Source organism: Papio anubis, chromosome 2 (genome assembly GCF_008728515.1).
Source record: "Papio anubis isolate 15944 chromosome 2, Panubis1.0, whole genome shotgun sequence".
In the NCBI taxonomy this organism is placed as follows: domain Eukaryota; kingdom Metazoa; phylum Chordata; class Mammalia; order Primates; family Cercopithecidae; genus Papio; species Papio anubis.
The window spans coordinates 142,889,915-142,913,090 of NC_044977.1; the positions used below are offsets into that span (position 1 = coordinate 142,889,915).

At 34.9% G+C, this 23,176-nt stretch overlaps 1 protein-coding gene across 6 annotated transcripts in view; it reads left to right on the top strand.

Moving 5' to 3' along the window:
- Window positions 1-23,176, top strand: part of HLTF (helicase like transcription factor) — a 54,815-nt gene that overhangs the window by 28,973 nt on the left and 2,666 nt on the right. For 3 of the 6 annotated variants that reach the window (XM_021934751.2, XM_021934752.2, XM_021934753.2), the window contains exons 14-24: window positions 1,531-1,628; window positions 6,547-6,690; window positions 7,919-8,057; window positions 8,734-8,869; window positions 10,668-10,847; window positions 14,635-14,759; window positions 15,252-15,442; window positions 16,771-16,896; window positions 17,229-17,341; window positions 17,698-17,878; window positions 20,983-21,063. In XM_021934751.2, coding sequence (XP_021790443.1) covers window positions 1,531-1,628; window positions 6,547-6,690; window positions 7,919-8,057; window positions 8,734-8,869; window positions 10,668-10,847; window positions 14,635-14,759; window positions 15,252-15,442; window positions 16,771-16,896; window positions 17,229-17,341; window positions 17,698-17,878; window positions 20,983-21,063 — 1,514 coding nt within the window. The remainder of the gene's footprint in view (window positions 1-1,530; window positions 1,629-6,546; window positions 6,691-7,918; window positions 8,058-8,733; window positions 8,870-10,667; window positions 10,848-14,634; window positions 14,760-15,251; window positions 15,443-16,770; window positions 16,897-17,228; window positions 17,342-17,697; window positions 17,879-20,982; window positions 21,064-23,176) is intronic. The other 3 variants (XM_003894975.4, XM_021934754.2, XM_021934755.2) reach the window with 1 other exon arrangement.

A 23,176-nucleotide genomic window follows, 5' to 3' on the forward strand; every position in this document is an offset into this window, starting at 1 on the left:
CATGTTAGCCAGGATGGTCTTGATCTCTTGACCTCATGATCTACCCGCCTCTGCCTCCCAAAGTGCTGGAATTACAGGCGTGAGCCACAGCACCCAGCCCATATTGTATTTTTAATCCACATTTGGTTAACAGAAATTTGCATGTAAGTGCATCACATAGTTCAAACTTACATTGTTTAAGGGTCAGCTGTATATTGTTATAATTGTTCTATTTTATTCTTTGTTATTGTTACTAATCTCTTACTGCACGTACTTTATAAATTAAACTTTATCGTAGGTATATATAGGGAAAAAACATTATATATAGGGTTTGATACTATTTATGGTTTTTAGCATCTATTGAGGGTCTTGGAACATACCCCCTGTGGATAAGGAGGGACTACTGTAGACAGCACTGAGAGAAAAAAGCAAGTTGTGAATGATACATAGATATAGTATTATACTTTGCTCACCTTCCATTTTAATTTTGAAATTAGCGTGGAAATACAATTTTTTGAAAACTCAGAAATTTGCATTTTAAATTTACTGAAAGATACTCCATTGGTAAGGGATACCAGCTCTAGAATTTTATTTCAAGAATTTGTAAAAACACTTTATTACTACTATTTTTAAACATGCTCCACAGAAAAGTATTAAGAATTTTTGTTGTAAATATATTAGTTCCTATTACTGCGTGACAAATTATCCTAAAACTTAACCATTTAAAATCAGACATTTATTATCTCACACATTTTGACAGGGCTAGGAATCGGAATGGCATAGCTGGATGGTTTAATGGCTTATGGTCCCTCACAAGGTTGCAGTCAAACTCTTCTTCAGGGGCTGCCGTCATCTGAACATTCGACTTAGGGAGGATCCATTTCCAAGTTCACTCACGTAGTTGTCAGCAGACCTCATTACTTGCTGGCTAACTGTAGTCTTCGGATCCTCACTACGTGCATCCTTCCGTAAGCTGCCTGAGTGGCCTCACAGTGTGGCAGCTGGCTCCACCAGAGTAAAAGATTGGAGGGAGAGAATGAGTATGAGAGTGAGCTCACACACCCAATACGGAAGCTTCTTCTTTTATAACCTATTTCAGCAGTGACATACTATCTTCTCTGCTATATTCTGTTGGTCACACAGATCAGTCCTGGTGGCGTGTGGGAGGAGATTACATAAGATTGTGAATATCAGGAAGTAGAGATCATTGGGGGCCATCTTGGCTGGCTACCAAATTAAATATAACACAAATTCAGAAAACTGCATAACACAAATGTTTGTCTTAATGAATGACTATGTCAGAAAATATTAGAGACTTTCTCCTTGTGACCTACTCTATCACCGTCCTTTGGTTCTTCTCATAATCACTATGTGGATTTTTAGTTTTTTTAAGTGACGAGGTAAAATTTATTCCCTGTTGAAAGTCTATCTGCTTCATTTTAATTGTTCCTAATTTATCTTTTCATGGAGGCACATTATTGCCGTCTCCTTATTGACATATATATTTCAGAAAAACAGCTAAAGGTTCTATCAATGGTTCTTTTTTTTTAGGAGCTTGTGCAGTGGAGGGGTCAAAGAAAACTGATGTTGAGGAGAGACCAAGAACAACACTGATCATCTGTCCGCTTTCTGTGTTAAGCAACTGGATTGTAAGTCTTTAAGCCCTTTAAAAATGTAGCATAATTTGTATTTTATCTATAAGGTAAAAAGTATTCTGTTAAAGACTCATTAATTGGGGAAAATATACTTGGTCATCAGTTCGTATCTAAGTTCAAATACTCGTCAGGTGAATTGGATTATGTTTGCTGAATTGAAGAAATTTTTCTTTATAGAAGGTAAAGGAACATAATCAATTGCTAACTTAAGATTTTGTTTGTATTTCTGCCTTTGCTATTTTTGTCCCCCAAAGTGGGAAAGATGTATAGTTTGACTCCTCTACATTTACAGATTGACTATTGGAACTCTCTTTTCTAAGAGCTCAACCAACAGTAACTGACTTTTATAACAATAACAACAGTTAGTCAACTCCTATTTATTTGGTTTGTCCTTAACCTCTTTTTAAGAATTTTTCTTATTTAATTCTCATAACTATTATCCTGATTTTCCAGGTGCCCACATTGAAACACAGAGAGGTTAAGTAACTTGCCTAAGGTCATCCAGCTAATAAATGATGGATCTTGGATATAGTTTCCAACATTTTGAATCTAGAGCCTCCTTTTAAGATTACCCACCAGAAATTTTTTTTTTTCCAGATTGCTTTTCTGTTCTGAAACATTGACATTGGAATGGAACCTTTTCATTAATTGTTTATTTGCAGCCTGGATATGTTTTCTTCCTAGTTTGAGCTGCAAACTTCTTGTTATAGTGAAATAATGACTCTCTTGGAATCCCTGTGAATGTAAGGACCACTCACCACTCTTGCCACTTCCAAGTTATCTGTTTATCTCTCCTCGCCATTCTTCTTAGAGGAGGAAGAGATCGTACTCTTTAAGACCAGTATTTAATCTCTACATTGGATTCTCTCTTTTCCCACATTTGCTTATCTGTTCTTTTTTCCCTTGTTTATTTAGTCTCTTCCCACTGGCTCTTTCCTGATACATACTCAGGTTTTTTTCATTTTAAAATACATTCTCTTGATATACATCTTTAAGTTGCTGCTCTTCTGCTTTCCTTCACTATCATACTCTTGGGGGTTAATTTCTACTTTGTGCTTTTACTTACTAATTCCTTAATTCATTGTAATCTGGCTTCTACCATTAGTTCTCTAAATTGCATTGGAAAAGACTACTTGTGATAGTCTAATTGTCAAATTTAGTGACTTCTTCTTGGCTTTATATAGTCTTTTTTTCCATGACATGAATTATCTTTTTTTATATAAGTTTTTGGTTTATTTATTTTAAAAGAAATAAATCCACCTTGTCCTGATTAGTGTATCATTTTTCCTCTAAGGACCGGAAGAATGAATGTTAATGGTCTGTTGCTGTTTTTTTATTCCAACGAAACTGTTCTTTCTTTAATTTGTTGTTTGTTATGGGAAGGATAGTTCATGGGTACTTGAATGGCAGTTTTGGGATAAGGTTTAGAGTATTAATGGAGGTATAAACAATATAACTGCTATTATTTTAGGGCTTGGGGTATAGAGATGTATTTTTAAAATGGACAATCAGTATTTAATTATAATTTTATATTTAGAAAAGTTCAGGTAATGTAAAGTTCAGAAAGGAAACTGTGGCAAAATCTTGCCAGGTGAGATCATGCACACTGAATTTAAAGGAATGAGGGGTGGTTTGGCATATAGGGATTCATGGTTGTGTTAGTCCATTCTTGCATTGCTATAAAGAAATAACAGGCTGGATAATTTAAGAGGTTTAACTGGCTCATGATACTGCAGGCTTTACAGGAAGTATGGTGCTGGCATCTGCTTCTGGTGAGGCCTCAGGAAGCTTACACAACCTCAGGAAGCTTACACTCTTGGCAGAAGGTGATGGGGATCCAGCATCACATTGCCAGAGTGGGAGCAAGAGAGAAAGTGGAGAGGTGCTACAAACTTAGAAACAACCAGATTGCATGTGAACTTAAAGAGTGAGAACTCACTCATCGCTAAGGGGTTAGCACGGAGCCACTCAGGAGGGATCCGCCCCTATGATCCATACACCTCCCACCTCCAGGCCCCACCTCCAACACTGGAGATTACATTTCAACATGAGATTTGGAGGGGACGAACATCCAAATGATCTCAATGATCAGGAATTAAAATTTCACAGTCTCAACAAGATACTCTCTTCCTGGCTCTCAAGTACAGGATCTAGCATTCTGCAGAGCAGGCTAGAACTGACTTATATTCCCTTTTTTGTCTCGAATAATCCAGATAAAGGAGTAGAACCTGGGTACCAATCCTACTTCTACCACATATTTGTTCTGGATATTTAGACAAGTAATCTCATGAAATAACACCTATTTCATTTTCTGTTGAGAGGATGATATATACATACATCAACAGAATAGCCTAACACTGTCTAGAAATGGAGTAACTATAGTTCTCTCCCTTCATTCTCCAGAAAAGCTGATTTTCTTCTCTTCCGAGTGTAATCCCTTTATAAACATGCACTGTCCCATTTCAAGGCCACCCATTGATTCAGTTTACTCATATTGGATTCTTTGTTATGCTGGATTCTAATCTTTTCTTCTTTACCAAATTTATTTAAGAAATTCTTTGCGTTTTCAGCTTTACTTTTTCATGTTTTATCCTCTCTGCATTTTTGCCTTTATTATTTCATGTTTAATACTTTCTTCAGTCCTTGGTAGTCTAGTTGTTGCTTCCACTCCCTACAAAAACTCGCTTTGCAGAGATCTTCAGACTTCAGTATTGCCATGTCCAATGAGGTACCCTTTTCCTCTGCCTTGAATATGTTACTCATTTATTACTCTTTTTTTTATGTCTTATTTTGTAAGCTATCTCTAAACCTTCTTGTAAAGAATGGGAATGAAGATAGATGACAAATTAAAAGTTCACCTTGTTTTTTTTTTCTTGAGACTTTTATATTCTTTGGATCCCAGGCCTTTAACCTTTATGTTTGTTGTCCTGACTTAACTGTTTCTCTTTGTTCTGGTTCCTATTAAATCTGCCTTTTCTGTATTTCCATACAATATGGAGTTTTTTTAAAAGAGTATTTTAAAAAATGTTAATTAGATCTCCATTTAGTCATCAAGATTCAAAAAGTACCAAAAGTCTGACACATGTGCTTTCCTTTTTTTTTTTTGCTGGATTTTTTTGTTTGTTTTGTTTTGTTTTTTGAGACAGAGTCTTGCTCTGTCACCCAGGCCAGAGTGCAGTGGCACATCTCAGCTCACTGCAACCTCCAGCCCCCAGGTTCAAGTGATTCTGCTGCCTCAGCCTCTTGAGCAGTTGGGATTACAGGCACGTGCCACCACGCCTGGCTAATTTTTGTATTTTTAGTAGAGACGGGGTTTCACCATGTTGATCAGGCTAGTCTCGAACTCCTAACCTTGTTCCGCCCGCCTCGGCCTCCCAAAGTGTTGGCATTACAGGCGTGAGCCACTGCGCCTGGCCTTTTTTAAAGAAAGAATCTCATTCCATCACCCAGGCTGGAGTGCAGTGGCACAGTCTCAGCTCACTGCAACCTCTGCCTCTTGGGTTCAAGTTATTCTCATGCCTTAGCCTCTCGAGTAGCTGGAATTATAGGTGCGCATCACCATCACCACCATACCCAGCTAAGTTTTGTATTAGTAGAGGCAGGGTTTTGCCATGTTGGCCAGGCTGGTGTCGAACTCCTGACCTCAAGTGATTCACCCACCTTGGCCTCCCAAAGTGCGGGGATTACAGGCATGAGCCACTGCACCTGGCCTAGAATATTTTTAATTATACCCCAGACATCATGTAATTTCTCCCAATAAAAACATAAGTCTTCTCCTTACATATTGGTATTCTGTAGACTCTGTCCCTAACGTTTGCTCACTGTACATGCTCTCTTTAGGAAATTTCATTCATTCTTGTAGCTGTAAATATTGTCTGCTGTTAACTTTAAAATTCATATCTACACCTCTCACTTTTACCTACAGGTAATTATTTACGTTTTCCTAGTATACTTCTTCAGTCAGGTATTCTATAGTGACCAAAAATGATAAAGGTCTAAAATATTCATCTTTTTCTTACTTGGATGCCACTTTTCCCTTCTTTTTTTTTTTTTTTTTAAACTTCCTTATATTTTAATCACACAATTCTAGGTAGTCATTGAAGTATCAGAACATGTCAGTCTTATTATTTTTATTCATATTTCATATTTAATTAGTCCCCAAGTCCTATCAGTCTTATCTTAGTTTCTTTCTTTCACACCTGTCCTTTCCACCCTGTTCCTACTTCTACCGTGCTGGTTTAGGGCTTCATCATCTCTCCCCTCATAGCTTCTGTGCTGTGTCTCCCTGGTATCTTCTCTTTTCAACTTAATCAGGCTGTTTTTTTCTGCTGAAAATCTTCTAGGTCTGGTGTTTTCATGATTAAAAAAAAAATAAGTTTTTGAAACTGATCATATCCTCAAGAAAGTCAGGGATGATTATTTGTTCTTCGTTTTTAGTTACATCACTGTTGTAGTTGATACCTGGCGAGTAGTAGGCCAATTAATAAATGAATGAAAGTGGCTACAGTGCTTGAATCTCTGCCCGCATCCTTGAAATATTGGTGGTTGTTCTTTTACTGTTTAATTTTTATATTATTAAATCTGCTAACTAATACAGCATTAAAGAGCCTTCTAATTAAAATATTTTTATAAAACTCGTTATTGTTTTAAAGAACTTTGGATTTTCCTCCTAAAAATGAATCAGTTGCTGATTGGTAGGGCCAAGTCAATTTTAAATAATGTGTTACTATTACTGTGTGTGTGTCATTTTTCTTATTGTTATTATTTTGGTCTAGACTGCAGGAAACTTGATTTCATACAATTTTAGTAGTTGGATTTGTCACACTACTGCCAGGGCAGTTACTTTTTTATACATGTATTAAGTCTGACACTAATCTGCTCATTGTTAAAAATATTCCTAATTTTTCTTTAGGACCAGTTTGGACAACATATAAAATCAGATGTACACTTGAATTTTTATGTTTATTATGGTCCTGATCGTATTAGAGAACCGGCCTTACTTTCAAAACAGGATATTGTTTTGACTACATATAATATTTTAACTCATGACTATGGAGTAAGTATTGCTGATACTTAAGAGATCTTTTAAAGATTGAATGTAAGAAATATGCCACAGGTTTCTAGAGTGTTCCAAAATTCAGGTTTTATACTTTTTTTCTTTTTAAATACTTAATAATATATAGAAAATGAATAGTTTTTTTTTGTTTTTTTTTTTTTACTTTTTGCATTAAAGGGGGGTTGCATCTTATTTAGATGCTAATTTAGGAATATTTTTCTTTCCTCCTCTCCGCCTCCCTCTCAGTGGAGTTTTGCTGTTGTTGCCCAGGCTGGAATGCAATGGCACAATCTCAGCTCACTGCAACCTCTGCCTCCTGGTTTCAGGTGATTCTCCTGCCTCAGCCTCCCAAGTAGCTGGGGTTACAGGCATGCACCTTCACATTCAGCTAATTTTTTTAATTTAGTAGAGATGAGGTTTCACCATATTGGTCAGGCTAGTCTCGAACTCCTGACCTCAGGTGATCCACCCACCTTGGCCTCCCAAAGTGCTGGGATTACAGACGTGTGCCACCACACCCAGACAGGAATATTTTTCATTTAGAACATTTTAAGTTAAGATTTAAAATTTGGATTGTAAGTATATAAAGCAATTTGTAAATGAATTCTATTTTCTTTTTTAATATTCTGGAAAATTATTTTCTATCACAATGATTTGATTAATATCTCAGTTTGAAGGTATGCTTTTTTTGTAGTTACAGTTCATAAGTTTTCCAATTAGTCTAATTGATTTTTACCTTCATAATTCCAATTGTTCAAAAGTTAAAGTTTTTTGAAAAATACTGTGCTATCAAAATTTGTCTTCTGATAAAAATATTACCTTTTATATAAAAGAAAGTAATGTTGAATTCAAGTAATTCTTACAACTGCCATTTTCTGTATCATTGCTATGTTTTAATCTGAGGTAGAACAGTTCAGTGTATTGACCAGTGACTCAACAGAGAGCTAGACTGCTTGGGTTTGAATGCTAGTTCTGCCATTTATTACCTATGGTGCTTTGGGTAACATACTTAGCAATTTGTGCTTCAGTTTTCTCATCTGTAAAATTAGGTGTGCTAATAAGTACTTATTTTATAAACTTGTGAGTATTCAATAATTATTGTGCTTAAAGCAGTACCTAGCACACAGTAAATTTGATATTAAATAATGATAGCAACTAGTTAGCAAATCATATTAAGTACTATTTTACTTTCCTGTGTTTTTTAATTCATATAAAACATTTATTTCAGACTAAAGGGGATAGTCCATTACATAGCATAAGGTGGCTAAGAGTGATCCTGGATGAAGGACATGCCATACGAAATCCAAATGCTCAGCAGACAAAAGCTGTACTTGACTTAGAATCAGAAAGAAGATGGGTTTTGACAGGTAATCATAGCATTAAACTTATTAAAACTTTAAATCTCTAAAATGTATCGTTATGTAAGTTAGTAAAATAACTTAGTAAACTTCAAGTGGATGTAAAGTCTGCTCCAAAATTAATCCTAGAAATAATTTAATCAAATGTTTTGAGTTGTTTTTCATAATTGCCTATGATATAACAACATTTGACTTACTGATAATTTATGGAACAGTCACTAGACTTATTTTTGAACCTTGGAAATGGAGTAGACACTCTAGTCATCCAGTCATAATCCTGATTTCTGTTTCCCATCCTTGAACCTGTTTGCCATTCACAGTACCTTTACTGGAAGGTAAGGAAAAGAATGTAAACTTAAACTAGTTGCTTTTTCCTTCTTGCTAGTGCTGCTGCTTTAAAAACCAAATAAGCAGATGTACTTGATAAGGAGAAAGTATTTTCCACAGTCTTTTTCTTGGCTAGTGTGGCGTGTGAGAGCTAAAAATTAGAGCACAACTGTATCTTGAGATGTGTATATATTTAATAAAGCATTATAGTCAGCACTTGATAGTTTAATTTAATTGATAATGATGGGCCTGGTACAGAGTGCTCATTTTCAATTGTTGTCTTCTCTGATTGGGCCAAATAGATATTCTTATTGGATACTCTGGTTAAAGAGTTACAACAGTTTCCTGTTATTTCTAGGGACTCCAATCCAGAATTCTTTAAAGGACTTGTGGTCTCTTCTTTCTTTTTTAAAACTTAAACCATTTATTGATAGAGAATGGTGGCATAGAACAATTCAGCGTCCTGTCACAATGGGAGATGAAGGAGGACTTAGGTAAGTAATTTCAGACAGTGATTAATACTAGTTACAAATAACTGTTAGTAGCTTGAACCAGTTGTCACTTTCTTTACTATTTTAACTTGACTCTTAACTTTTCCTTCTAAAAAGTGTTTATGGCTTAATGCCTTTGTCTTTCAGAACCTAGTGATGCTTGTTTGGAAAGACAAAGATTTCTAATAGTGAATAACTACCCTTCCCCTGTTTTGGCTACACTGAAAGGAAAGACATAACTTTGTGTTTTTTGTGTGTTGCTAAGCCCCAAAGCCCCAAAACCACCATTAACAGATTTAGCAGGAAACATTGTATATCCTTTGAGGCTCTAATATGCATTAAATTTTCGTATCTTATATAGCTTTATTTACTTATTTGTTGTTTTTGTGTTTTGTTTTGTTTTGTTTTGAGATGGAGTATTGCTCTGTCATCCAGGCTGGAGGGCAGTGGCGCAATCTTGGCTCACTGCAACCTCCGCCTCCTGGGTTCAAGTGATTCTCCTGTCTCAGCCTCCCAAGTAGCTGGGATTACAGGTGTGCGCCAGCACACCCCGCTAATTTTTGTATTTTTAGTAGAGACGGGGTTTCGCCATGTTGGCCAGGCGGGTCTCAAACTTCTGACCTCAGGTGATCCTTCTGCCTCAACCTCCCAAAGTGTTGGGATTGCAGGCATGAGCTTCCGCACCCGGCCTTATATAGCTCTATATAGTGAATGATGTGATGTCCCGTGACGTCAGCAAAAGTTGTATAGGAAAGTTTTATGTGGTTGTTTCTGGTGGAGATGGAGATAGATAAAAGTTGAGAACGTAAATTAAAATTCAGTAATAGCCATTTTGCAAGATGTAGACTAATGTGGTTCAACTTTTTGACCAAAGCGCCAGTTTATAGACTGAAGATTTGAGATATGTTAGTGGGACATAAAATCATTATAAAGGTGGTAGCCAGCATTTAAAAAGACAATGAAATAGAGAAGAGATTAGTAAATATCAGAGTGCATGATACATGGTAAGTATTATTTTGTAAAATATTTGTTTCTTTTGTATGTGGTTGTGTATTTTTGCTAGATAGAATAAAATGTGTTTCTTACTGTAAGTTATAGTGAAAAAGTTTCAAGAGCCACTAACCTAGTTGGCAGTACTATCCACTTGATTCCTCAAAACCAACTATTTAAACTCCAGGAAATTGTATTTATATTTCAATTTTGGGAAAAAACAAGAATTGATACGTCTCTTTTTTCCAGTACTGAGAAGGAAATGTAAAGATTGTGGAACCTGTAAAGGATTTTTGTGTGTTCTGAATTACCATATTATCTTTTTATTTTGGAGGCACTCATTATTTTATACAATTACTTATTTATATACTTTTGATTTTCATATTACAGAAGGTAGTATCTTACCTATATTTGTATTCTTACAACATTTAATTCAGTGCCTTGCACTTAATAGATACTTAGAATCTGAGTGTTGACTGGTGATGGAGTTGACAGGACAGTTGAAAAGTAAAAGAGTTAATGATTGGAACAAAAATGATGAGCAGAGCTTAAGAAAACAAGGACAGGATATAAAAAGATTAAACTATGATAGGTATTGAGGGTAAATTTCCATACATTTGTTTTAATAACTTTATTTTTGTAGTATACTTCTGTGATTATCAGATTGGTTAAAACTCCAAATAGGGGATTTTAAAAACACTTCTACAGAAACTGTAAAACAGTAACAAATTAAAATGTTATGTTTTGTTCTTCTTGGATCAATTTATATAGAAATTAAAAGGTACATAATTATTTGTTTTATTCTGATTAGGCGTTTACAGTCCCTAATTAAAAATATTACACTTAGAAGAACAAAGACAAGCAAAATTAAAGGAAAACCTGTTTTGGAGTTACCAGAACGTAAAGTATTTATTCAACACATTACACTTTCAGATGAAGAGAGAAAGATTTATCAGTCTGTGAAAAATGAAGGCAGAGCCACTATTGGAAGGTATGGAGAAAGAAAGCCATGTTAAAAAATAGTTTTTGTTTACTTTGTTTCCCATTCACTGAATGACATTATTTAGATGTGTTAGCAATAGTTTGAAGTATACCGAAAGATGATTTGCTTCTATGAATTACAGTGTTTTTTACAAATTAATAGTTAAGGTGAATGAAATAATAGTATAATTCACCAGGTAAGTAATTTCTTAAGTTAGGAAACAATTTAAAGCTTACATTAAATGACAAGTTCTCAATTACTAGCCAGAAGATTTTGCTTGCTTCTATTTCCAACATCGTATGGAAATCTGGGAATAGGAACTGATGAAACAGGTTTAACAAGAAGATTAAGGATTGGTAGAAGGTATGAAATTCTAGTCCAAGCAAGATCAGGTTTAATGTGAATGCCTATAGGAACAGAATGAATAAGAGACAAGTGAAAGCAGAACAGGACTGTGAAAGGGGAATCTTCAAAACATAAAAACTTCAGTGAGGTAGGTACAAAGCAGGTTTGGTAGGAATTAGAGAGAGTGGGAAAAATTGTTCTAAGCAGGAGATTTCTGAGTGCAAAATCTTATTTCTTTTCATATTCATTTTTTCAACAAAAATGTATTAAGTACCCACTGTGTGCCAGGCGCTTATACACGTTGGGATACAGCAGAATAAAATAGACAAAAATCCCTGCACTCAAGGAATTTATATTTTAATAGGAAGAAACAGATACTTTAAAAACATGATTAAGTTTTAAGGAATAAAGCAACGAAAGGGGATGGAGAATGCCAAAGCTGTTTTAGCAGGGTATTAAGAAAGACCTCACTGAGAAGATGATAAATAGGTAAAGATCTAAAGGAGATTGGGATTAAGGGGTGTTTCAGCCAGAAGGAAGAGCAAGTGTAAATGCTCCCAGTTGGGAGCATGCCTAGTGAGCTTGAAGAATAACAAAGAAGCAAGTGTGGCTGAATAGTATGAACAAGAGAGAAAATAGTCATGATATCAGAGATATATTGGAATGGGGATATGTAACGCATATATCGAGGACTTTGGCTGTTACTTTTTATGACAGGAAACCTTAAAGGGTTTTGAGCCAGGAGAGTGACATAATCTGATTTATATTTTAAAAGATCACTCTGGCTGCTGTGTTCAGGTTTAGGTTATTTGAATAGGAATAAGGTCAGAAGTAGGGAGACCAGTGGCAGTCAAAGTAAGAGATGATGGTGGTTTTTGCCATAGTAGTGATAAAGGGAGTGAGAAATGATTAGATTCTGTTAAATTGTGAACGTAGAACCAACAGAACTTGCTGGTTGATATGTTATGGCATGTGAAAGAGAGGAATCAAAGATAACTTCAAGCCTTTTTACCTGAATAACTGAAGGGATGAAATTGCCGTTTACCAAGACAGGTCTATGGGAAGAGCAGAGGTTTTTTTAAGCTAAGATCAGAAGCTCAGTTTGGACACATTGATCATAGGATGCCCGTGAAGTTTCCAAGTAGAGATATCAAATAATTAGTTGGATAGGAGAGTCAAGTGCAAAGTCACCTATGTGTGGATGGTAATTAAAGCCATGAGATCACCAAGGGAGTGAGTAAAGTTAAAGAAATCTAACTATGAAGACAGCAATGGCTGGTGAAATAGAAGGAATTGTCTAATATTTAGCACATGGTAGGCATTCAAAAGAGATCTCTTAAACTGAAATGCTGAGTATGGGTAAGTTATGACTGTGCCAGGGAATAATTAGTGTTAGTAAAGGTTATTCTATTTGAAAAAGTTGAAAAACTTTAACTTTACTGAAACTGTTCTCAGAAAATGTTATTTTTAAAGTATTCTTTTTAATAGGCTATATATTTACTAACATTTATTTAGCACTCACTAGGTGTTATACATTGATCTAAGTGCTTTAAATGTATTCACAGCAATCCTATTAGGTCAGTATAATTATTACCCACATCTTATAAATGAGGAAACTGAGGCACAGAGCAGTTTAGGTGACTTATACTGTTGTCACACAGCTAGTGAATGACAGGACTGATATTTAAACTCTGGCAGTTGGGTTTGGAGCTTGGAAGTTTAATCTTTGTATTATTTTGCCTATTCCTTGCATTCTTGAATATTCAGAAGTGTTTGTTGCCATAATACTAACAGTACTAATACTAGCAGCAGATTCATGTATAGCACTTAATATAGTCCAGGCACTATTTTAAATACTTCACATGTGTTAAATTAAATAATAGTAGTTGTATGAGATAGGTACTTTTACAGTGCCACTATTACGACTGAGGAAGCTCAAGACATAGGTTAAGCAGCCTGTCCAAGGTTACATAATTAAATTGGCACAGCCAAGTTTTTAATTCATGACCAGCTAGCTCTAAAAATTTGTCCTCCTAGTCGTTAGGCTGTATTTCTTCTGTTGCCTTAAAATACTTAAATATCAGATGGCCTGGTTATGTAATTTTTGGATCGCCCATTTCCTTAAGAATCTACATTGTCATTGTACCACTGTATTTTGTATAGAATGTTTCTGTGGGGAAGCCTGGTTTGTTTGTTTTTTTCCTCTAAAGTTCAACAACTTCTCTGTTGACTTTCCCTGGGACATGTGATACTATTTAAATCTTTAGATTCCAGGCTTTTCCCCTCTTCTTTTTCCTGGAAAGCTTTCTTTAAATATTGTTTTCTGCTCCATTATTTTATTTCTCTCTGTGTATGTTAGATATCTTTTATCTGCGTTCCATAGGTATCATTTTATTTCTGAACTTTTACATTTTTGTGTTTAATCTTGATTTTCTCAATCCTGTTTCCTACATCCTTTTTCTGTATTTTTATCAGTGACTAGTCTTTTTTTATATTGGCTTATATTGGTTTCAGTGTGACTTTCATTTCTCTGATGATTCACTATTTTCTTTCACTTTCTTGAGCCATACCAGCTCATCTTTCAGCTCTTTATGTTCTCTTGCCATATTTTTTCAAAGCTCTTTTTCTCTTTTTTTTTTTTTTTTTGGAGGAATTGTTTTATTGAGTGGTGTTAAATTGTGACAGTATCTTTGGTCATAATTTTTATTTGCTCTGTGGCAACATTTTTCTGCTGAGTTTTCTTTCACTGCCATGTGTTCCCTACCTTTGCTCTCTGCTGATTATTACTTATATTTGAATATCTTGAGTTCTTCTTGGACTAGCTGCTTGCTAGTCTAGATGTACATAAAGGGAAAGGTCATAATCATGTCCCAGACCAGCAGGAAATAACCCAATTTACTTAAGAGTCAGGGTTACATGTTGAGTTACTTTATGTTTTATTAGTACACATAAATAGAGATCAGAAACTTTAGGGGTGCTTGGAGTGTAGAGTGCTGTGCCCATAGTCTTTTTTTGAAAAACACAGTGCATCTGTATGTTTCTGTGTTCAGTTTACCTTCCCTCTTTTTTGATAAAAATTTCTCCAGGGAAGCTCAAGTCACCAAGCATGCACCCTGTTCCTGTTTCTGCACATGAGAGGTATTGATTTTCCCCTCAGGGCATGCCATCCATTTTAAAGAATTATGTTTTGGCAGCTCTGTTTGAGATCTGCAGTCATCTCTCTCAGCATCTTCCTATCTGACTTATACTGCAATTGGCAACCATTTCTCATATATTGTGCCTTATTGTTAAAGATCTCTCCTGATTTTATTAGAGTTTGTTTTTCTGTTTTTCATTCTTGTTTTGGAGTAATTTCTAGAGAAGAAAAGAACAATGCCATTTTACTCTGCTGTTTTAGAAGAGGAAGTTATTGTTTAGCGGACTTAGTAATATTTGACATTTTAATCTCTAGGTATTTTAATGAAGGGACTGTCTTGGCACATTATGCAGATGTCCTGGGTCTTTTGCTTAGATTGCGGCAAATTTGTTGCCATACTTACCTTCTTACAAATGCAGTGTCTTCCAGTGGCCCCTCAGGTAGGTAAATTTGATTGCTTCATATCATTGTTATTTGTCAGAGATACTTAGATAAGAATGATCAATTTTTTTTATGTAGCATACATTTAGTTTGTTATTTTGTTCTGTCAAATGGAGATTGCTTTTAGTGTGAGACTCAGCTAGGAATATATTCAATAATTTTTTTTACCAGTGAAATGGAATTATAATGAGGTCTTTCCAGGAATTCCAGTGATAGATACCCTTTGATGAAAGATTCATATTGGATCTGCCTTTTATTGTGTGCTGATATGTCACTATCATGTTATAATGATGCTTCTCTATGAGGTATATTACGTGAGTTGGCTACTATTTTGGCTTCTGAATGTTTCTTAAATTTCAAATTTAAATTATGCTTTTTGCCTGTGACAGAAAATGATGAGAGACTTTCCCTACTGGCAAGCGAAACTTTTCCTTATATAAGATAGATTAACTTGTCATATTACAAACCTTGCTCTGACATTAATTTTTCAGCCTTTTCTCTAGGAAATGATACACCTGAAGAACTGAGAAAGAAGTTAATAAGGAAGATGAAGTTAATTCTGAGCTCAGGTTCAGATGAAGAATGTGCAATTTGCCTGGATTCTTTAACAGTTCCTGTGATAACACATTGTGCACATGTATTTTGTAAACCCTGTATTTGCCAAGTCATTCAGAATGAGCAGGTTAGTTTTTTGCTCAGTAGAGGTTCAGTGTTTGATAGAGTAGTGTACCTGTCTTTAATAAAAGATAATATATGGAGTTTTGCAATTGGATTTAATAATACACCTTTGATAGTTAATTATTCCAGTATTTTAATAAGTGATATATTTCTCCTAATGCAACACTTTCAACATAAAAAGATGTTCACAATCAATGTCTTAATTCCACTAACTGTTTATATCATTGCTGTTCAATAAATGGATTGATAAAGTGAGACACAAAGGTAATTTTAAGTTTTCTAGTAGTCATACTCTTAAGTAAAAAGAAACATTAAGCTAATTTTAATACATTTGTATTTAACCCAGTATATCTAAAATATAAAAAGTATTAATGTGATGTGCTTTTTGCAAAAAACTAAATCTTCAGAATTTGGTGGTAGTGTATACTTATAGCACACCTCAATTTGGCTTAGCCACATTTCAAGGACTTAATTGCCCCATGTGATTATTGGCTATTGTGTTGGATAAGGTAGGTCTAGATTCTTTTGTGTGGTTGAAGTTTTTTGAAGTAGACTAGTTTGTTAAGCAGTCATTCAGCTAGGGTAGAATTTTTTTAAACATTTTAAATTGATATATGTAGAAAAAATTTATAAATTCATGATTAAATAGCTCAGTGAATTATCATGAAGTAAATATATTCCTGTATCTACTGCCTAGGTCCCCTTGTGGCCCCTCCCAATCATTTACCCTCTCCCTCTTCCCCAAAAGTAACCCCATTGTACTGACTTTTAAATAATTTTACCTTCAGAATTATTTTATTGTAATGGTGTTTTATATATAGTTATTTAAGATATCTTATTTTATTAGCAGGTTCAAATGGGTACAACAGATGTTGCTTTGGAATGAACTTGATAGGATTTAACAGATCCTAGTAGCTTTATAAGCTGTTATTAGCTTTATAAGCTTAATGGCTTTATAAGCCATTAAGATGGATTTTTTTTTTTTAAGAATAGTACTAAATAGTGTAGCTCTATTGTATTTACGTTCAATAAACTGTTATTCATGACTTTTTTTTAAACTTGCTTACAAACGTTATAATGTTTAGTTTCTTGCTGTTGCTTCTAGCTAGTCCAGATCACATATGTTTGCTCCCTCCTTTACCCATTCTACTTATCACATGTCTGGAATTCAGCATGTTCAGATGTCTCTTAAATGGATGAAATCTATTAAAAGGTTTAATAAAATGTTAGCTATGAGAGATACAGATTTTAGCATACATTTAAAAATTTTTAGGCATATTTATATTTGTTCTTCTGTTAAGTGTTGCTCATACTTTTTTCTTTCTTATATAGCCACATGCTAAATGCCCTTTATGCAGAAATGATATACATGAAGATAATTTATTAGAATGTCCTCCAGAAGAATTAGCATGTGACAGTGAGAAAAAGTCTGATATGGAATGGACATCCAGTTCAAAGGTAGAGTACTCAGGTGCAAATATTTGAGTATTTGTTTAACCTGTATATAAGGAAATATACACAGTATATCAAAATCATAATTCTACTTTCATTCCTGTCATTTTAGTATTCTGTTGTTGACCACTGTTTATTTTTAGTGGTGAATTTGAGAGGAAATAGAATGGGTTCAGATTATTATAGTGTTCTTTCAGTCTTAATTCTTTGTTTTAAATGAGTAGTCTTTTGCATTTTAGGGAAATAATATTTCAGGACTTTTTCTTTATGATAAAAACTTTCAAACTAATTTTACTGATTTAAAATGGAATCTAACGGACATCTTAATATTTTTTCAGATTAATGCGCTAATGCATGCATTGACTGACTTAAGAAAGAAGAATCCCAACATAAAAAGTTTGGTTGTTTCTCAGTTTACAACATTCCTGTCTTTAATAGAAATACCACTTAAGTAAGTTCCACAGTGTTTTTCACTTTCAGTAAAAGGATTTTATATGATTGTATTGATTTGAATAGCAAAAAAAAATAAAAAGCTTATTTCTTTTGCCAGTTTTAGTCATTTTATCTAAAAGATACTGAGAGTCACAATAGAGAATACTTCCTGGCAGCACAGGAATTTAAAGATTAAGTCCTGAATTTATCAGAAAATGACTGACTGCAGTGTCTAGCATATTAATAAGTGTTCAGTAAACATTTGTTAACATAAATGAGTGAAAGAATTTATTGAAGAGATTTGTGGTTACTTAACTCTGTTTTATTTTTATAATGATAGTGTTTGTTGCTTGTCTCTTTTCTTCCCCCATTAAGAGCCTCTGGATTTGTGTTTACTCGTTTGGATGGTTCCATGGCCCAAAAGAAAAGAGTTGAATCAATTCAGTGTTTTCAAAACACTGAAGCAGGATCTCCAACTATAATGCTTCTGTCCTTAAAAGCAGGTGGAGTTGGTTTGAATCTGTCTGCAGCTTCTCGAGTGTTTTTAATGGATCCAGTAAGTAGTTTTGTAAATTTTTTCAGAACCTTAGTACTTCTTTCAAAAAAATAGACAAAAAAAAATTTGGTAAATACCTTCATAGTTATAATTAACTGTGAATATTCTTAGGCAAACTTTAGAAATAGATAACAAAAACTTAGTAAATGTAGATTAAGAGCTTTCTCTTAAGCACTTTACTGAAATCCTCACAACATCCTTATGAGGTAGATAACCATTATTAAACGCTGTGTTTTGGCCAGGCGCTGTGGCGCATGCCTGTAATCCCAGCAATTTGGGAGGCCAAGGTGAATGGATTGCCTGAGCTCAGGAGTTTGAGAGCAGCCTGGGCAACATGGCAACATGGCAAAACCCCATCTCTACAAAAAAAAAAAGTACCAGAAAAGTTACTCGGGGGTGGTGGTGTGTGCTTGTAGTCCCAGCTACTTGCTGGGCTGAGTCGGAAAGACTGATTGCTTGAGCCCAGGAGGTTGAAGTTTCAGTGAGCCATGTTCCTGTCACTGCACTCCAGCCTGGGTGACAGAACAAGAACCCGTCTCTGAAAGAAAAAAAAGAAAAAAAAAGCTCTGTTTTACTGAAGAGGCAACTGAAGCACAGAAAAGTAAATAATGTGCCCGGTATCACACAGTTTAATAGGCAAAACCAGAATCATAGTCCATGTATTTAAGTACTATTATGCTATGCTATTCTACTTTTCTTCTATAATAAATCTTTATTAACCATAATGCTTTTTAGGGTAGTGGTTCATTCAGCTGACAAATAATGAGATCCTGCTTTGTGTCAGTTGTTATAGGCACTGGGAATCTAATTATAAACAAGATAGACAAAATGATTACCATCATGGTTCTAGTGGTCTTAAGCTTTAATGTGCATACAAATTAGGTAAATGCAGTGTCTTTTGCATTTAACTTAGAGACTTAGGCGTTCTAGGATTAGACTCAGGAAGCTGCATTTTTAGCATATGTCATAGGTGATTCAGGTATAGGTGGTCTAGGATCACAATTTGAGAAACAAATGATCATTAATGGAATGTTCTGAGTACATTTTAATGCCTAATACAGTGCAGTCACTTGTGGTTGTGTGTAGTACAGGCATAAGGGTAGAACAGAGGCTAAAATTCACTTTGAACTTTACTCACCAAGCTGTGTGACCTGGACCTGCTTTCACATAGGAACATGTTTTTCTACATGTACAGAGGGGCTGTTTGGCTTGAAAGGACCTTGGACTAATTCAGTTTCTAATTTGCACTAGGTACTATGTGGGCTAGAGGCAACCTCTGCTGTTTCTGTGCATTCAGACTTAAGATTTGTGGTTGTAGCTTGTTGCCTGAAACTCGGAAGATTTTTAACATGTAGAAATTCTACTGAGATACAAATTTTAGTTACTTGGGTGAGGCTACCTTGTTGATGCATATATGTTTACTGAGGCTTCCTTTTTCCTCCCTCCACTGAGGGTATCCTTCTCAGTAAGATTGGGTATCCTCAGCAAGATTATAACTCGGGTCATCATACTTAGGCCTTCATGGGTGAATATCGTGGATATGGTATGGTCTGTTGTATTTCCCCCTTTTTTTTTTTTTTTTTTGAGACGGAGTTTTGCTCTGTAGCCCATGCTGGAGTGTTGTGGCACGATCTTGGCTCACTGCAACTTACACCTCCTGGGTTCAAGCAGTTCTCTGCCTCAGCCTCCTGAGTAGCTGGGATTACAGGCACCTGCCACCATGCCCAGCTAATTTTTGTATTTTTAGTAGAGATGGGGTTTTACCATGTTGGCCAGGCTGGTCTTGAACTCCTGACCTCGTGATCCACCTGCCTTGGCCTCCCAGAGTGCTGGGATTACAGGCGTGAGCCACTGCACCCGGCCGGTCTGTTGTATTTTCTTGCTTTAGTACTGTGGATAAAGTTTTAAACCTTTGTTGCAGTATTTTATGGCTACTATACAAAAATATAGTATATCGCGCCACTGTACTCCAGCCTGGTTACAGAGCAAGACTCCATCTCAAAAAAAAAAAAAAAAAAAAAAAAAACACTTGTAGTTTTAATTTAAAATTTAATGATCCTTATCCAAACAATTCATGATTCATGATACTATTTAAAAACCACTTACCAGAGTTCTGTATCTTTTTGGTTATTCTTCCCTTTTCATTGTTACACCGTTTTATTCTTTTTTTTTTTTTTTTTTTGAGACGGAGTCTCACTCTGTCACCCAGGCTGGAGTGCAGTGGCGTGATCTCGGCTCACTGCAAGCTCCGCCTCCCAGGTTCATGCCATTCTCCTGCCTCAGCCTCCCGAGTAGCTGGGACTAGAGGTGCCCGCCACCAGGCCTGGCTAATTTTTTTTGTATTTTTAGTAGAGACGGGGTTTCACCATGTTAGCCAGGATAGTCTCGATCTCCTGACTTCGTGATCCGCCTGTCTCAGCCTCCCAAAGTGCTGGGATTACAGGCGTGAGCCACCGCACCCAGCCCATCATTTTATTCGTTAGCTTAAAACAATTCTCATGATCAGGTCTGTGTTAATTAGCTAATGGTACTTTTTTTAGCTTAGCTTTAAAGTCAAACTAACTTCAAATACTGATACAGAAAATTGCATCAAAAAAACAATTTTTAGGACTTCTGACTCTTAAAACCCTTTTTTAATACTTTTATTTCATGAACAGAGGAAAGTGCAAGAAAACCAGAAAAGGGGGAGAAAACTTTTTTATAAATAGGCCCAAGAATTGCATCTTTTCTCATATAAATTAAGTCACCTAAGAGGATGTATAAACTTTTTCTGCTGTTAAGCACACATAGATTCTTTTAAAAATGAAAAAAAAAAAAAAAAACCCCAGAAATTGATTAATCAACAAATACTTATTTTGGGTGCTAACACATATGTCGGGCCCTGTATTAGGTATTAGAAGTAGTAGTATGGGGAGGATGCCTATTATCATAGTGATTGGGAGGGTGGATTTTTCTCCCAGAATATTTGTGATGTTAGTATCTGACTTCAGGCAGAAAACTTTCAGTCAGAAAAAGATGAATGAATACTAGTGAAATGGAAGGACAAATGCAAAACACTCAAAGATCAGGGCAGTAATAAAGCAACTCATCCATGTTCTTGTTAGGCCTGGAATCCTGCTGCTGAAGATCAGTGCTTTGACAGATGCCATAGACTTGGCCAGAAGCAAGAAGTTATCATCACAAAAGTGAGTTTTTAAACAAACTATTTTAAGACTAGGTTGATATCATTTTTACAATTAAGTAATGCACAAATACATTATTATAATGATTCAGTGGAATTATGCAGAGCAAAATATACACCTTTTTCCTCCTTCAATAATTTAATATATGCTGTTTAAGGGCCCTTTCTCTGTACATACATTTATGTTTATGTGTACATCTCCTTAAAAACATTCTTTTAAAGATAAATGAGATTATACTTTATTCTACAACATACTTGTTTCCGTTGAAACTGTACATTGGAGACTACCTCAGAAGTACATTTAGATGAACACATTTTTAAAAATAGTGGTAAAATACAAAATTTACCATTTTGAAGTATACAGTTTAGATGCATTAAGTACACTAATGTTGTTGTGCAACAGCCATCACAATCATCTGTCTCCAGAACTTTTTCATCATCTCAAACTGAAACTATGTATCCATTAAATAGTAACTTCCCATTCCTCTCCCCCAGCCTCTGGCAACTACCATTCTACTTTCTTTGAATTTGACTACTCTGCAAAACCTTATAGATACATCATAATGTATTTAACCCATTAAGTTTTTTCTAATAAAAACAGTGACATAATGAGCATTATTATATATAAATCTTTGCACATAGATGCAAGTAATTCTTTGGGATAAGTTAAGAAAACTAGAATTTTGGATTTAGAGTTTTTATTAACTATCAAGTTGGTTTCAAAATAGGATTTATATGAAAATTGTTAATTTATGCTTCTGTGGCCAAAAAAGTGCTGTTCTAATTTGCATTTACCTAAAACCTTGAGTATATTTCACATATCTTGTTTATTAACATTTTTTCCGTGAATTATTTGTATCTTCTGTCCAGTGCTCATAGTTATGGTGCAAATAGTTTTATAGTATAAAGGACTCCCTGATACAGTCTGACTTTAAATCTTCTGTTTATGTATGTTAAAAATGGTTTATCCTATACTCTTCCTTGTCTTTAAACTGCATTTTTTGGTCATGAAAAAGCTTTAAAATTTTTATGATTTAAAACGTCAGCCTTTTTTTGTACGTTCTAGGTTTTAAGGTCTTACCTAGGACAGAAGGCTTTATTTTCACATTTTTTCAACTATTCTGTATTTACTTATGGTTCTTTTGGAAGATTTTATTTTTTGTTTTATGATTTGTGACATGAGTCTAAGCTTATTCTTTGATCAGATGAAGAACAATTTGTTCTGTCACATCATATCATTTTTTTATTTGAAAATTCCAACTTTTTCCCTACTAGTGTGAAATGTCACTTTTATCATAAACTAATTTATATATATTACTTGGGTCTTTTTCTAGACTATTCTATTCTGTTGATCTCTTTTCCTTTTCTTAGGGCAGTATTACTCTTATCACAACTATGGTTTCCTAAAGTAAGTTTTGATATCTGATAGGGTAAAATATTCTGATTACCCTTTTTGAAAATTGTATTGGTGGTTATTATTATTACTCTTGAATTGAACTTTAGATTTTGGTTGTAAAATCCCATTTAAGATATCTTGTTTGAGATTTATTGAATTTATTATTACTTTTGAGAACTATCTTTCTTTATAAATAAGGGATGTTTCTATACAGGAACATAGTATCTCTTCTCCATTTACGTAGATCTTTTATGTATTTCAGTAAAATTTTATTATATAACTTTAGTTACGGCAGTAATTGGGACTTCTTAAATAATGTTAAATAGTAGCAGATAGTGACCATTCTTCACTTGTTTCTGTTTTGTTGAGAATACTTTTATTGTTTCACATTAAATATGTAAGGTTGAGACATTCATTCGTAGTTAGGGTATTTTAAAATCAAGTTTTTATCAGGAATGAGATGATCATGTTTTATTTTTCTCTTTGTTAGTGTTATGAATTATACTAAAGATTCATTCTTGAATTTCTGGGAATGGCCTTTTTTTTTTTTTTTTTTGAGATGGAGTCTCACTCTGTCACCTAGGCTGGAGTACAGTGGTGTGATCTCAGCTCACTGCAAGCTCCACCTTCCGGGTTCACACCATTCTCCTGCCTCAGCCTCCCAAGTAGCTGGGACTACAGGCGCCCTCCTCCACGCCCAGCTAATTTTTTCTATTTTTTA